At 40.1% G+C, this 15600-nt stretch overlaps 2 protein-coding genes across 2 annotated transcripts in view; both read right to left on the bottom strand.

Annotated features, from left to right (window-relative positions):
- LOC129815474 (ubiquitin carboxyl-terminal hydrolase 4-like) overlaps window positions 1–3737 on the bottom strand; it is a 35399-nt gene extending 31662 nt beyond the window's left edge. Inside the window, exon 1 of the mRNA XM_055869345.1 lies at window positions 3533–3737. Coding sequence (XP_055725320.1) covers window positions 3533–3684 — 152 coding nt within the window. The 5' untranslated portion in view covers window positions 3685–3737. The remainder of the gene's footprint in view (window positions 1–3532) is intronic.
- Window positions 3738–4196: 459 nt separating this feature from the next.
- LOC129815475 (ER membrane protein complex subunit 3) lies at window positions 4197–7964 on the bottom strand. The gene is made up of 9 exons (XM_055869346.1): window positions 7846–7964; window positions 6983–7139; window positions 6785–6842; window positions 6573–6666; window positions 6271–6375; window positions 5900–5981; window positions 5689–5768; window positions 5191–5273; window positions 4197–5081 (listed from the first exon to the last, which is right to left on the bottom strand). Exons 2-9 carry the CDS (start codon window positions 7135–7137, stop codon window positions 4953–4955), a joined length of 786 nt encoding a protein of 261 aa, XP_055725321.1. The 5' UTR covers window positions 7138–7139; window positions 7846–7964; the 3' UTR covers window positions 4197–4952.
- Window positions 7965–15600: the final 7636 nt, after the last annotated feature.

The raw sequence follows: 15600 nt of genomic DNA on the forward strand, positions 1-15600 counted from the left end.
TGTGCAGTGAAGCTCCTCATCCAACCTGACAGAGCTTGAGAGGATCTGCAGAGAATGGGAGAAACTCCCCAAATACAGGTGTGCCAAGCTTGTAGCGTCATACCCAAGAAGACTTGAGGCTGTATTCGCTGCCAAAGGTGCTTCAATAAAGTACTGAGTAAATGGTCTGAATACTTTTGTAAATGAGATTTCAGTTTATTTAATAAATTCACCAACATTTCTAAAAACCTGTTTTGCTTTGTCATTATTAGTAGTGTGTGTAGATAGATTAAATCGTTTTTTTCTTTATTTTAGAATAAGGCTGTAATGTAACAAAATGTGTTAAAGGTGAAGGGTTCTGAATATTTCCCGAATGCACTGTATGCATCAGTTGGTCAGATACCGTCAAGGTATTTCTGTGCATTCAAATTGCCATTGATAAAATGCAATTGTGTTTTTGTCCGTAGCGTATGCCTGCCCATACCATAACTCCACTGCCACCATGGGGCACTCTGTTCACAACGTTGACATCAGCAAACCGCTCGCCCACATGAAGCCATACATGTGGTCTGCGGTTGAGGCCGGTTGGACATACTGTCAATTTTTTTTAGGCGGCTTATGGTAGAGAAATTACATTCAATCCCGACAACAGCTCTGGTGGACATCCCTGCAGTCAACATGCCAATTGCACACTCCCTCAAAACTTGTCACATCTGTGGCATTGTGTTATTGTCCACAGCACAAGGGGCAAGGGGTGTAATGATCATGTTGTTTAATCAGCTTCTTGATATGCCACACCTGTCAGGTGGATGGATTATCTTGGCAAATGAGAGATGCTCACTAACAGGGACGTAAACAAATTTGTGCACAACATGTGAGAAGCTTTTTTCTGCTTATAGAACATTTCTTGGATCTTTCATTTCAGCTCATGAAACCAAATATGTTGCGTTTATATTTTTGTTCAGTGTAGTTAAAATGGGTTGAGCGCATTTTCAACTCCGATGGTTCTCAGAAAAAATATTGCTTTATATAGCGAGTGTGCCCACTCTGGTATTGGCACATGCGCTCTAGCCAACAGCTCTTTGTGCGTGCCAATGGATAAAACTCACATAAAGCCTACATGACTTTTATTGACAAAAGAGCAAGATGTTTTTTTCTTCAAACGGCAGCCAAGCATTATGTCACCAGAATAAGACCCTCGATATTTATTGGAAAAGAGCATCAAGCTCTACACGTTGCACTTTCACCACCCTGAAGTTGATCATAACTTATTTCATCTGTAGCCTAATAAACTGCATGCTTCCACGAAGAGTCGTAGTGGGGGGACCACAAGTCATTGTGTGACTCAGTTTACTTCGATATGAATGTTAAATCAATATTTGTGCATTAAAAAAAACTTTACACCAACATTTCTTGCATCATTGATTTTACTGACACAAAAGGATGACACCATGTCTAGCGTATTTAGTTTTTTCGGCATTTGGAAAGTTTACCGAAAAACATTATTTTTCCAGCAGGCCCGTCATGACATTTATCCAACATGTACTTTACTTGCATAAAAAGGTTGAATGGAAACCTGTTTAGTGTTAGTATTCATCTGTCAACATATTATGCAACTCCAAAACAAACTGTCTTGCGCTCTACGTCACATTCACATATAGTAGCATGTCTTTAATCTCATCTCAAGCAGGATTACACATGGTCCAAAGTCCAGGCAAGGGAAACTTTATTTCTAAATAACCCTTATTAGAATTGAGAACTTAGTGACTAAATTAGCTAGGTGTACTTTAAATGAGACACATGGTAATGCAACTAAAGCAATTACAATGCCCATCTCAGCTCTGTTTAAAATGAGGTCAGGAGTCAGCATACTAGGCTCTGTTTACACAGCCAGGGCAATTTTGATCTTTCGCGCAATTATTGACAACATTACTGTTTTCTCCTATCATAACCATTAAACTAACTGTTATAAAGTCACCATTGGCCTCATGGTGAAATCCCTGAGTAGTTTCCTTCCTCTCTGGCAACTGAGTTAGGAAGGACTCGGGTAGCTTTGTAGTGACTGGGTGTATTGATACACCATCCAAAGTGAAATTAATAACTTCACCATGCTCAAAGGGATATTCAGCATCTACTTTTTTTATTTTGTTTATAACCCTTCTTTGCGAGGCATTGAAGAAAAAAACTCCCTGCTCTTTGTGGTTGAATCTGTGCTTTTAATTCCCTACTCGATTGAGGGACCTTACAGATAATTGTTTGTGTGGAGTACAGAGATGGATTAGTTAATCGAAAATCATGTTAACCACTATTAATCAACACAGAATGAGTCCATGCAACATATGCAATTTGGTAATAACAATTTTACCATAACAAAGGGGTAGAATACTTTATTCACTCAAGACATTTCAGCTTTTCATTTTGTATTATTATTAATTCTACAAACAACATTTCACTGACATGAATGGGTGTTGTGTAGATCAATGAGACAAAATCTAAATTGAATCAATTTTAAACTCAGGCTGTAACAACAAAATGTGTGAAAAGTAAAGGGGTGTGAATACTTTCTGAAGGCACCGTACACCTGCGTTGCTGAAAACACCTACCCAGCTGACATTACTCTGTTTAGAAAGACTCAGAGGCCAAAACAATCGAAGTTGTCTGTAGCCTTGCCCCAAAAGCATATCAAACTTGCCATCGATCCCAACTAAAACGATTGCTTACTTAATTCACAACATGTTTATTTAGCTTTTGCTACATTTATTTAGATATATGTACCATAACAAACACAACGTTATGACCCGGCAGCTTGCTTGTCTCAAGACAACGTGTTCAGGGATTCAGTGTTTAATAGTCGCATGTACTGGTAGTGCCTGTCTGGTTAGCCTAGCTCTACTGAGCCCACATTGGTTGTTTCCCGTCCCTTGTTGTTCAGTATGGATATGGCTAGTTAAAGTTAAAACCTTGCGAAGATCTCAACTGGAAACCTGTGGCCTTGGCAATTGAATATCTGAGATGGCCAGTCGGTGGGTGTTATCCAGTTTCAATGACAAAGCATTAGCTAGCTTGTAAAATAGCTAACGTTAGCTAGATAACATTACTTCGCAGTCACTCGTTATCACATTGAACAGGGGCCTTTTGACTACACCTCGTCATGTCGTAACAAGTTAGCCGGCTAGCAAGCTTATGTGAGTAGACAGAGTTAACTTGCGCAATGCCTTCGCTTGGATAGCTTGCCGGTTGGCTAACCTTAGTTATTAACTAAGTACAACTAGCTAGCTAACTAGCTTGCACTCGCTACAGTAACTATCGGGTGAGAAGAAACGTTAATTTGTTAATGTTAGTCACATGTCTACTCTGGCCCAACTAACTCCACAAAACAAACGATTTCCCGTTCAATGCAATAGGAACCGGTTTACCCGTCTCTGACAGGCCTATGCTACTCGCTAGCTAGCTGGCTAACGTTAGTTCCCATGAACTGAAAAGTAGCTAGCCTAGCTAACATTACCGTAGCTATTGTCTAGCTGCTAAAATTACATTCAAAACACTTCCTTACCACTCGTCGCTCTTTCGTAGAGTTGTTTTGAGAAGTGTTCCAATACTCTGTTTTTGACTCTCGGTTGAAGGTGTCGGTATTTGAGCGGCTACAGACTCGGGGTCGGGGTCTGCCGCGCTACCCAACTCGGGTCCGCCTCCCTCGGCCATCATGCAGTGAGTGAGCCGGATTCGTGAACGCGCAGTAGAAGAATCGCGGATGCACGAGCACCACAATGTTGGTGAGACTTGCTGTTTCCGTGATCTGTGGGGGGGGGGGGGGGGGTATCACTAGTTACCACAGCCACAAAGTCATTAACCCTCCTATTTTTTTACATTACATTTCTTAAAATTCATATTTAAACCTAACCCTAACCAATTTTGACTTTGTGGCTGTGATATCTAGTAGAAGCCGCACAAAGTTGCTGGAGCTCGACGGTAGAGGGCTCCACTAAAGTAAAGTAGCAGCAACTTCTTAATGTATTGTAACTATATGTAATTACTAACATCAACTTGGTAGGCAAATACTTTGCTTCCAATTGTCTTAGATTAAAAGTTCATGGCAGTCAGATAGCTAAATGATGCCTTCAGTGTTTGCTGTCTTCAGAAAGGTGCCAAGCCATTGCCATGACAACTGGGTTCCTTGTGTCTCTTTGCAATTAAGAGGGAATAAAACTCCACTGCGATTTAGTCAAAACAGTCTTTATACAAAAACACAAGGGAAATGTTAAAAAATAAATTGGAGAAATAAATATGAAAAATAACACATTGCATAAAACTATCACAAACAGTAGTTTTCCAGCACCTAATGTCTAGATTTGCCTCATGTCAGCCATGACAGGATGCTGCACACAAACTCAAAGAGGAATGATAAAAGATTGTTAACTGGAATTTAATCATCAGCAATGACCATGTTTAATTGTTGTTGTTTTTACTTCAACACCTAGTTGTCTTATGTTGCCAAGAGCCAACTCTTACAAATGGGTTGAGCTACTAATAATATTAAAACCTTTTTTTTTTTTCTGACAAACTCACAAATAACCAACAAGTATGACCAAACAAATGGCAGGTAGGTGGAATCAGACTACATGGTCATACATGATTCAAAGTGGTGATACAACACATTTTCATTCACCTTTTAAATGTTTTGTTTTTGACAGTACATTGTTTCTAAGTTTTTCCATTACTATTATCCTTTTTTGTAATGAGTTTTACATAGCTGACACTGAATCTTCCAAATAGTTAAAAGTATTAATTGAACTTGGTACTATAATGTTTTCTGTTAATTAATCTCCAATTAAAGTTAAATGGACAATGATGGCACTGAAATTAATGTAGACATCATTCTCTATGTCATTTCCTTGAAAAACTCAAAGTCAGCCACTTTAAGTAAAACTAAAATGTTGTCCAGTGGCAGGTTCCCTGCAGTAATGAACTGGCAATCAGAAGATACCCGTTGGTAACTCCTTACTGAACATTCCATCCAGATCCAGTTCCCTGCTCATCAGCTCCTCCTCAATATTCTCCAGTGCCCACTGGTGGTCAGTTAGCTCAAGTGCTTCCCATTCTGCCTAAAAAGGGGAAATAAACATCTGTCTGTCAGATGATTCTGCTGGGACCTGTAGGAATTTAATTCACCATGGAAAGTAAGTCAATGTTATCAAGAATAGACAAATCTACCTTGAAGGCTTTGTTGGTGTCTGCAGGCATGGCCATGGCAGCACCACTCATCTGCTCCTGCATGATCCTGGACTGGTCTGCACCTGCATGTGTCACATTACACCAGCATCAACACTTGTTATTTCATATCGCGTTAGAGTGACAAAACCAGGACTGTGAAGAATTGGAGGCCTGCCACTTCAACATAGTTGACATTATAGAATCATGTTCCATTTATAACCAGCCTTGCTGCTGACATGACACTGAATGGTTGCAGACATGCCTATTATCAAATCAAGGCAAGACAGCTTGCCTACTAGAAGTCTCATTTCTCCAAATGATTTGTTGTTGCCTCAAATCAGGTCAATGACCTTCTGTCTATTGCTTTTGATAACAAATACTGCTGTAAGTTGGTTACAAACTATGATTCAATATGTCACATCTAGTTTACAGAAACACATGCATCAATAACCTTTGCAGGAAAAACTAAACTGAATTATGAAGTTGGATGAAAATTACCATTATCTTGTCCTAGAATTAAGGAGTACATGCTTCGCAGCCCAAACACATTCAGGAAATACCACGATGCTGAGCTCACCCTTAAAACATAAATGAGGGTGAGGTTATAATTCATCAATGCTTACACTAGCAAAAGGACTCAGAGGCAATATTACCATATTAACTTCACGGAACTCAGATAATTTAACAAGTATGTATTTCCTCAACTAACCAGGATGCATCAAGTGAGAGTAGCTCGATTCCTTGTTGCAACATGGGTTTGAAGCGCAGGGTGAGAGGAAAAGGAACCTTGGCTGTGAGGAACAAGAAAATAGTTAGAGAACATTGTAAGTTTGGCAATTTACATAAAACCTGTTTGTGCAAATGTTGAACAAACTGCTTATAGCAAAGAAACTAACTGAATTATATACTACTGTTATTCATAGGTTATTTCTATGTAATAACAATTTTACCATGCAATTTCTTAGTAAATACCTGGTAATTTCTGTACCATAAAATAAAGTTGATATTGAAGCTCTCTAGTGACAATCATCATCCAAACAACCCAGTCTCAGTGCAGTGAGCGAGGAGGATGTCACTTACTTGTGACAAACCCTGAGAAGGTCCAGTTAATCCAGCCTCCGATGAGGATCATGGGAAGAACATTGGTCACGTTGCCTTTCATCATGTCTGTCAGCATGCTGGGGTCTGGACAAAAAAACAGTTAGTGTAGCTTTACAGAGTACAATCGCAAACAAACTGAGTTGTAATTGGTGCGCTATTAGAAATAATATGCTCCATATCATGTGTCAGGGTTTAATAGAGATCCACGGCCCAATACCTGCCTATCATGGTATGAGAATAGGATTATATGAGAAGGAATGATGTGATTCTCTTATGCTCACCTGTCATTGGGGAGGGAGGAACGACCTTTCTTTTGGTATTTTTGAAGAATCCATCTTCTTGATTATTGAAGTAAAACTTCCTCATCAAAAATGACTGAAGTAAAAGAGAGAATTCTCAAAGTCTGAGTGCAACTAGCCTACACTTTAAAAAAAACTTGAAGAGTCAAACAGTGCAAATCAGTGTTTTATGGTCAATCCAACATTGATCTCACCTGTTTTGGAATGTACTTCCCATTCTCTCTGAGGATTCTGCTCCTGATGAGAACCTGGCTGAATATTGGAGAGGACTATGTCAAAAACAAACTTACATAAGACATTTCTACTTTAACCCTACATGTTCCAAAAGCCTTTTTATAAACGGTCAATGCACAGACCATCTAGCCAGGGCTACATGCTTACAATACCCTTACCTGTCTGATACCTGCTCTAATGTCAGCTTCTTGTCACTCTGAAGCAAAATGGAGACATAATGTCGAATCACCCCAACAAGAAAAGTGATGAAGACAATGGGCAAGACCACCCAAAGCCTGATATTGGAATCCAGCAGAAGCTCCGGCTCAACCATCTCTATCAAGGTGATAAGACAGAGAACATGTGTAAGAGCAGGTTTCATAGGAATAACTTCTGATATGACAAAATCTTGAAAATGGAATTAAGTTAATATCAGCACTATGCTTCGAGAGAACTGGGCCCGGTTTCCCAACGACGAACTTAGCCTTAACTTAAGATACTTTTGGGAAACCGGGCTCTGGTGAATGCATTGCACAAGCATTTTGGCGTCTAACAAACTGGACAGTGCAGCAATATACTCCTGTTACCCAAAGTTGCTAACGTTAGCTAGCTAGCGAACAATGAATCGCATATTTTAGCTTACTGACTGATTCACTGGCACCACCATGTTAGCTAGCTACTACGAACCAACATTAGCTAGTTACAGTAGCTAGATCAAATACCTGTCAGTACGTTACTGTCAATTTGGTCGTATAGCAAGCTACTTGTGAATGCAGAACTAGTCAGCTAACTATATAACGTATACTGTTAACATGTACCATCTTGGCATTCTTGCCAATTTCCAAAAACAGAGAATAACAGTACTTTAGCTAGCTAGAAGAGCTGCTGGAGAGAGCTGGCTGGCTAGCTAGCTATCTAGCTACTACTGACTGTTAGCTAGCCGAGAGAGAATGAGTAGGTTGAAGGATGCTACAGCTAGCTAATAATACACGATTCAACCGGTTAGGAAACAAAACGCCGCCGTGTTTGATGTTTATCTTACCGAATGTAGCTATTTCGTTTGGCAAAGACTTGTGTCGTGGTTACATATCTCGGGCGTTGCTATGCTAATTAAAGTACTGTCTATAGTCCGACACAGTGGACGCGTCATAATACCCAGAAAACCTAGCGGTAAAACCCGAAAATGGTTCCAATCGTTTTCCACCATTAATTTTCCTGTAGGGGATTTTAGAACTACCTCATGCAAGGTCTGTGTTTCGTGTAGGCTTACCCAGGCGTGACGTTTTGATAACCGTGCAAATCTCTATGGGACAAGGTAACTTTTATCAATATATTCCCCTGTAATTAACCCTAAAAAATGTACCGCTAATTAACCGCCAATGTGACTTTCATACAGAACTCTCGGTGAATGTGGGAGGAATGTGGAGGTTAAGTCTTGTTATTGTGAGGGGGAACATAGTGCAACATTTTGTGGATGCCAGGTGCAGAGAGAGGCTCAGAGATACATCATGACTGATTCTATATCGTATGCAAGGGCTGTAAAACAGATTGGTGGAGCTTGCTAGGATTTGTGTTTATTGCACTATAACCCAATGCTATATCACATGTGATTGAATATTAGCAACTGTTGGCCTGGGTGTCTGTGTGTTGGAAGTAACAGTTAGTCCCAGATAAGTGTGCTGGGAAGCTGTGGTTAGCCTTGAGTGAGAACAGTGTGCTTTGTATGCAGGTGCAAATAGCTCAGACAATGTTGCAGAGCTGTCTGACCTCAGTCTCTGGGGTGTGGGAGCGTAATCTACACAGCAACAGCGCCGGACACCAAGGAGCGCCAAGAGGCTGGGACTAGCCTGAGCGCCGGCGATAGGCTGAGCAAAGTTTAAACCACGCTCAGCCTCTACTGTGATAGGCCGACAGACGGGTTGGAACTACGTCTGTCACCGTATAAGAACAACTGTTTACTTACATCCTGCCAGTTCCCTGTTCTACCCTGCGGGGTGGTAAAGTGAACCCTTATATACGAAAATTGCATTTACCATTTATTGCTTGAGTTTAATAAGAAATACTTAAAGTATATTCGGGGACTCTGAATCACATTTTGTCCTGATACCAGATTTGAATTGACGCAAATCCCTTATATGGTGACCCCGACGTGATCTGGTGAAGGATTTTGCTGGACATTGGCGTGCCTGCCAATTGACCATTGCTGTCGTCAGACGGGTGTGTCTCACAACTCCAGACCGGTCAACTAAAAAGGTAAGCAGAAACCTATTGTGAAAAACTAAATTTCTGCACATTGGCATTATCCAAATTTAGTTTTGTGAGACACCTGTTTGACGTAAGTGACCAAATTAAATGATTGATAAAATTTGAAATATAAATAACAATAGCTGTTGAATGTAAGAAGCGTATGTTGTGGTGAATGCAATTTTGATTGGCCAAGTAAACGTAGGTATAACAGCGAATGTACTGTACTAGATACTGGGTATCAAGTTTGATTGTAGTTAATAAGTCGGGGACTATTAACAAGTGTGTGTGTGTAAGCGTAGGTGTAACAGCGAATGTAATGTACTGGATACTGGGTATCAAGTTTGATTGTAGTTAATAAGTCAGGGACTATTAACAAGGGTGAGTGAAGTCCTGGAACTACTGTTGTCAGAACGTATGAGTGATGTACATAAGGTATTAGTCGGCGTACTAATACTGGTTTGAATTATCTGCGGATAACGGTACAGGCGAGGACCTGTGTTATACTGAGATTGGCTTACTGAGTGACTGGCGTACAGTAGGTATTAGTCGGCGTACTAATACTGGTTTGAATGATCTGCGGATAACGGTACAGGAGGGGACCTGTGTTATACTGAGAATGGTTTACTGATTAAAGTTCATTGGGTATTAAGTCAGAGTGCTACTGCAAAGTTTGAATGACCTGTGGGTATTTTTGAAGTTATAACATTTAGCTATTAAGGGTGGTAATAACGCTGATATAGATTAAAGATTTGTTCTAAATGTATACTAGTTATACATTTCCCCATTGCACGTTACTGTGACTGAGTTGATTGCAAACCGTAGTTCGGTATAAGTAGAGAATAACTATCGAGTTTGGCCCTGAATTTATACATACCCCATTGTGTGTGAATGCGACTAACTTAAATGTGTATTTGCTAAATAACCCTGTTTTTCAGTTAGTTTTCATACCCTTCCAGTTAAACCTGTATTCTGATACAAGTAGTGAGTGATTATATCTGGGGGAAATGTGTATTAAGATAAAATTATAGAAAAGTGACAGTGTAATTAATAGAGGGCGAACAAATTTATTCCCTAATTTATGAACGTATATCCCTATTTGAACGCAAACTAGAGACGCGATTTTACATGGTGATTGAACCCGCTGTTTATTAGAACATTTGATGTAAGTTACCAAATTCATATGAATACTATATCTAACAATAACATTGAATTTAACATTGAGTATTGTGGTGGATGCAATTTTGAACTTGATCGATCACTCTTATGATATAACTATGAATGTAATGCACTAAATGGATCGGTTGGTGTAACGCGTATCCCAGTTTGTATGAGGATGGTTCGGCGAACCTGCCAGTGTGAGTGTGGGTAGGATCGCAGTGTAACAGTGAATGTGATGTACCTTTAGTTTGTATGTGGTAAAGTTGGCGAACTTACTGGTGTGAATGAAGATTTGAAAGACTCGAATCGTGTGAATGAGGTATATCTGATATTAGTCGGCGTACTGAATATCGTTTTGAATGATCTACGGATAAAATAACAGGCCAATAGATTTAAGGGACCTGTGTTACATTGGATGGTTACCGAGTGAATGTAGTGTATTGGATATCAGGTTGGTGTAACGCTGATACCAGGTTTGTCTGATAGGATTAAAGATCCGGGTTATATGGTTAAGAGTTGGGAAAGGACTATAGAGATATATTATTACATTAAAAAAACTAAGCCCAAATGTATAATATTATTGAATCCGATTTATACTACAATTGATCAAACTTACCGGTGAAATGGCTAATCAGGAGGTTGAAAACATTGAAGTCAACATTAAAACTAATAGAGGAGAATTTTTTTTTTTTTGAGAATGGACTGAGGAGGGCAGCATTGCCTCACATAGCGGGCTCCCAGTCGACGGGGAGCCCGGAAGAATACTGGAGACTCTGAAAACACCAGTGAAATTTAACAGAAAGTTAAGGTATACTAACATGCCGGTGGAGCTGATTTAATGTTAAGGGGACAGTTATAATTACTAGGTTTTGTTTGTAGTAAACGTTTGGGTTAGAGGGGATTTCCATGTTTTCCAGTGAAAAACTATCTTAAAGTTTTGTTTTCTGAGTTTTCATAAATATGTTCATTTTTTGGATAAAGGGTTCTTCATTTTGTCTAATATAGTAAGGAACACTTCTTTGAAGTGGTGGAATGACTTTCCAATTGTGGTCTGATCAGCCACATTGGAAAGCCATTTGAATGGAGAATCTAAGGTCATTGGCGTCTGAGTTTAACCTTTCTGAACCACCAATCCCGGATCTGGGATATTTGTCATCAGAAACACTGACTAGCATAGCGTAGCCTAGCGCGAACGGTATATAATAAAATATAATTTCATGAAATCACAAGTGCAATATTGCAAAACACAGCTTAGCCTTTTGTTAATCCATCTGTCATCTCTGTTTTTGAAATTATGCTTTACAGCGCAAGCAATACTTGCATTTGTGTAAATATATCGATCGCTCGACAAAACAATAAGAACACTTAGCGTCAGGTAACTTGGTCACGAAAATCAGAAAAGCAATCAAATTAATCGTTTACCTTTGATGATCTTCGGATGGTTTCACTCACGAGACTCCTAGTTAAACAGCAAATGTTCCTTTTGTTCCATAAAGATATTTTTTATATCCAAATACCTCCGTTTGTTTGCTGCGTTATGCCCAGGAATCCACCGGGAAAAGCGTTCGCGACAACGCCGGAAAAAATTCCAAATTATATCCATAATGTCCACAGAAACATGTCAAACATTGTTTATGATCCAACTTCAGGGTGTTTTTCAAATATCTAGTCGATAATATATCAACCGGGACAGTTGGCTCTTCACTAGGACCGAGAGAAACAATGGCTGCCTTTTACTTTTGCGCAAAAATCACTCGGAGAGCCCCCACCTATCCACTTACGCAATGTGCCCTTTCACGCTCATTCTTCAAAATAAAAGCCTGAAACTATGTCTAAAGGCTGTTGACACCTTAGGGAAGACATAGAAAAATAAGTCTTATTGATATCCCTTTATATGGGCAATAGGAATGCATGGGAACAGAGAGGTCTCAAAAACAGGGCCACTTCCTGGTTGGATTTTCCTCAGGTTTTCGCCTGCAATATCAGTTCTGTTTAACTCACAGACAAAAAATGTACAGTTTTGGAAACTTCAGAGTGTTTTCTATCCTAATCGGACTATTATATGCATATTCTAGTTTCGGGGGCTGAGAAATAGGCAGTTTCAAATGCGTATGCCTTTTTAGCCAAGAGCGAAAACTGCGCCCCCTAGTTCTAAGAGGTTTAAGGTAATTTGATACAAAATTAATATTGTGGATATTGGTGGAGGATGAAAAGTCACTTGAGGGCGCCATTGGTCAACTTATGGAGGTTCATGTTATTGTTAGATAATACAGTGGACTCCTGAAGGAGATATTTCATTAGTACAGAAAGCATATGATATGGTTAGCATTCTTTTTGGCCTCATTTGATCATAGTATAAAGTGGACGGGGCTATATGACATCTGTGGTGATTCAGGATTATTGATAGGATTGATAGGATTGAAAAATATATGCCTTATAGAAATAGGACATGTTAATCACAAAACATAGCATGACTGCAGAAAAGCTGTTGTTAATCTACGGTGTCGACTGTGCTAACCGGAAGGTTGAGACAAGATGGAAAAATGCTGAATAACAAGAAAACAGGAACTGAGCAGTGTAGCCACCGGCAACTTAGCTCAAACTTCACAACAAACACTTCCGGATATCTGGATCCTGTGTGCTGTGTGGCTGGGACCAGCTTGGGCACCACCGATAGGCTAGCAAGTTTAAACCACCCTAAGCCTCTACTGTGACAGGCCAACTCTAAAGTTGGAACTACATCTGTCACAGTATAAAAGAAGATGTCTGTACTATTTCAGTCAGTTCTCTGCTTTACCCTGCGTGGTGATACAGTGAACCCGTATATACGAAAATTGCATTTACCATTTCTGAGCTTATGTTAAATAAAAATACTTAAAGTATATTCGGTGACTCTGAATCACATTTTATCCTGATACCAGATTCGATTGACGCAAACTTTTAAACATTTTATTATCTTAGTAGTGCAGAATTAGGAAGACTGGTATTAATCGCACACTCCAGCACAGTAGGGGGAGGCATGCACCTTAAACTTTGTTTGCAGACCTCCATGATATAACAGAAGAAGAAAAAATCACTTAAGGTGCAGGGTGAGGAAAAACCTCAATTTCTCCATGCAAACTCATCGACAAGTAGCAAGTAACATAGCAAGTAGATATTATAGCCTTTTAAATTTTTCTCATGTAAATAATTGATAGTGTATTTCTTGTGTGTATTCTTGTTTGGCATTTTTCAAAGTACCTAGCTAGCCACCGTTGCAATTTTAAATTGCCCTGGATTTGTAGCTAACCTCGGGTATCTCCGTTGATTAGTAGCAAGGAGGGTTCTGTGCTATGTAGCATGCATTTTTTGTTTTCCGAACTCTGTAAGCAAGGAGCGTGGCTGGAGCTTTGTGGTAAGGTAAGCCCTGTTTGCTAGCTGCTCACAAGCTATTTTGTTTAGGTCAAAGAGCTGTGGTTTGGTAGATGTTTTAGAAAATTTGCTAGATTGACACTGACTGTAGTTACAGTTGAAGTCAGGAGTTTACATACACCTTAGCCAAATACATTTTAAACTCAATTCCTGACATTTAATCCTAGTAAAAAATTCCATGTCTTAGGTCAGTTAGGATCACCACTTTATTTTAAGAATGTGGAATGTCAGAATAAAAGTACAGAATTTATTTCAGCTTTTATTTCTTTCATAACATTCCCAGTGGATCAGAAGTTTACATACACTCAATTAGTATTTGGTAGCGTTGCCTTTAAATTGTTTAACTTGGGTCAAATGTTTCAGCAAACTTAATGATGGTGTTGGAGTCGTGTTTGGTAACGCAGTCGTGGGTGAACAGAGAGTACAGGAGGGGACTAAGTACACACCCCTGAGGGTCCCCAGTGTTGAGGATCAGCGTGGCAGATGTGTATTTTGCCTACCCTTATCACCTGGGGGTGGCCCGTCAGGAAGTCCAGGATCCAGTTGCAGAAGGAGGTGTTTAGTCCCAGGGTCCTTAGCTTAGTAATTAGCTTCGTGGGCGCTATAGTTTTGAATGCTGAGCTGTAGTCAATAAGCAGCATTCTCACATAGGTGTTCCTTTTGTCCAGGTGGGAAAGGGCAGTGTGGAGTGCGATTGTATCATCTGTTGGGGCGAATTGGAGTGGGTCTAGGGTATCTGGGAGGATGCTGTTGATGTGAGCCATGACCAGCCTTTCAAAGCATTTCATGGCTACTGACGTGAGTGCTACGGGGTGGTAATCATTTAGGCAGGTTACCTTCACTTCCTTGGGCACAGGGACTATGGTGGTACTACAGGTACCTCTCAGGGAGAGGTTGAAAATGTCAGAGAAAACACTTGCCAGTTGGTCGGCGCATGCTTTGAGTACACGTACTGATAATCTATCTGGCCCTGCGGCTTTGTGAATGTTGACCTGTTTAAAGGTCTTGCTCACATCAGTTACAGAGAGCGTTATCACACAGTCATCCAGATCAGCTGGTGCTCTTGTGCTTGCTACAGTGTTGCTTGCCTCAAAGCGAGCATAAAAAGTATTTAGCTCATCTGGTATGCTGACGTCACTGGGCAGCTTGCGTCTGGGTTTCCCTTTGTAGCCCGTAATAGTTTTCAAGCCCTGCCACATCTGAGCGTCAGAGCCGGTGTAGTAGGATTCAATCTTATTCCTGTAATGACGCTTTACTTGTTTGATGGTTCGTCTGAGGGCATAGCAGAATTTCTTATAAGCGTCCAGATTAGTCTCCCGCTCCTTGAAAGCGGCAGCTCTAGCCTTTAGCTCGATGTTGCCTGTAATCCATGGCTTCTGGTTGGGATATGTACGTACGGTCACTGTGGGGGCAACGTTGTTGAAGCACTTATTGATGAAGCCATTGACTGAGGTGGTATACTCCTCAATGCCATTGCATGAAACCCGGAACATATTCCAGCCTGTGCCAGCAAAACAGTTCTGTAGCGAAGCATCCGCATCATCTGACCACTTCCATATTGAGTTAGTCACTGGTTCTTCCTGCTTTTAGTTTTTTCTTGTAAGCAGGAATCAGGAAAATAAAATAATGGTTGGATTTGTCAAATGGAGGGTGGGGGAGAGCTTTGTATGCATCTGAGTGTAGACCACCTTTACTCCAGAGTTTGTTTGTTTTTTCCTCTGGTTCCACATGTGACATGCCTGATTATGTTAGGTCAGTACCTAGTCACAGAAAAACACAGCCATTTTTCCAGCCAAAGAGAGGAGTCACAAAAAGCTGAAATATAGATCAAATTAATCACTAACCTTTGATCTTCATCAGATGACACTCATAGGACTTCATGTGACACAATACATGTATGTTTTGTTCGATAAAGTTCATATTTATATCCAAAAATCTCAGTTTACATTGGCGCGTTATGTTCAGTAATGTTTTGCTTCCA

This window comes from Salvelinus fontinalis, chromosome 18 (assembly GCF_029448725.1).
Source record: "Salvelinus fontinalis isolate EN_2023a chromosome 18, ASM2944872v1, whole genome shotgun sequence".
Lineage (NCBI taxonomy): Eukaryota > Metazoa > Chordata > Actinopteri > Salmoniformes > Salmonidae > Salvelinus > Salvelinus fontinalis.

Excerpts from the sequence above, each read along its gene's own strand:
- LOC129815475 (XM_055869346.1), bottom strand. The coding sequence starts at position 7,137 with ATGGTTGAGCCGGAGCTTCTGCTGGATTCCAATATCAGGCTTTGGGTG. Across the intron at positions 6,843-6,982 it reads TTAGAGCAGGTATCAGACAG|CCAGGTTCTCATCAGGAGCA; the intron begins GTAAGGGTATTG and ends TCCAATATTCAG. Across the intron at positions 6,667-6,784 it reads GGAAGTACATTCCAAAACAG|TCATTTTTGATGAGGAAGTT; the intron begins GTGAGATCAATG and ends CTTTTACTTCAG.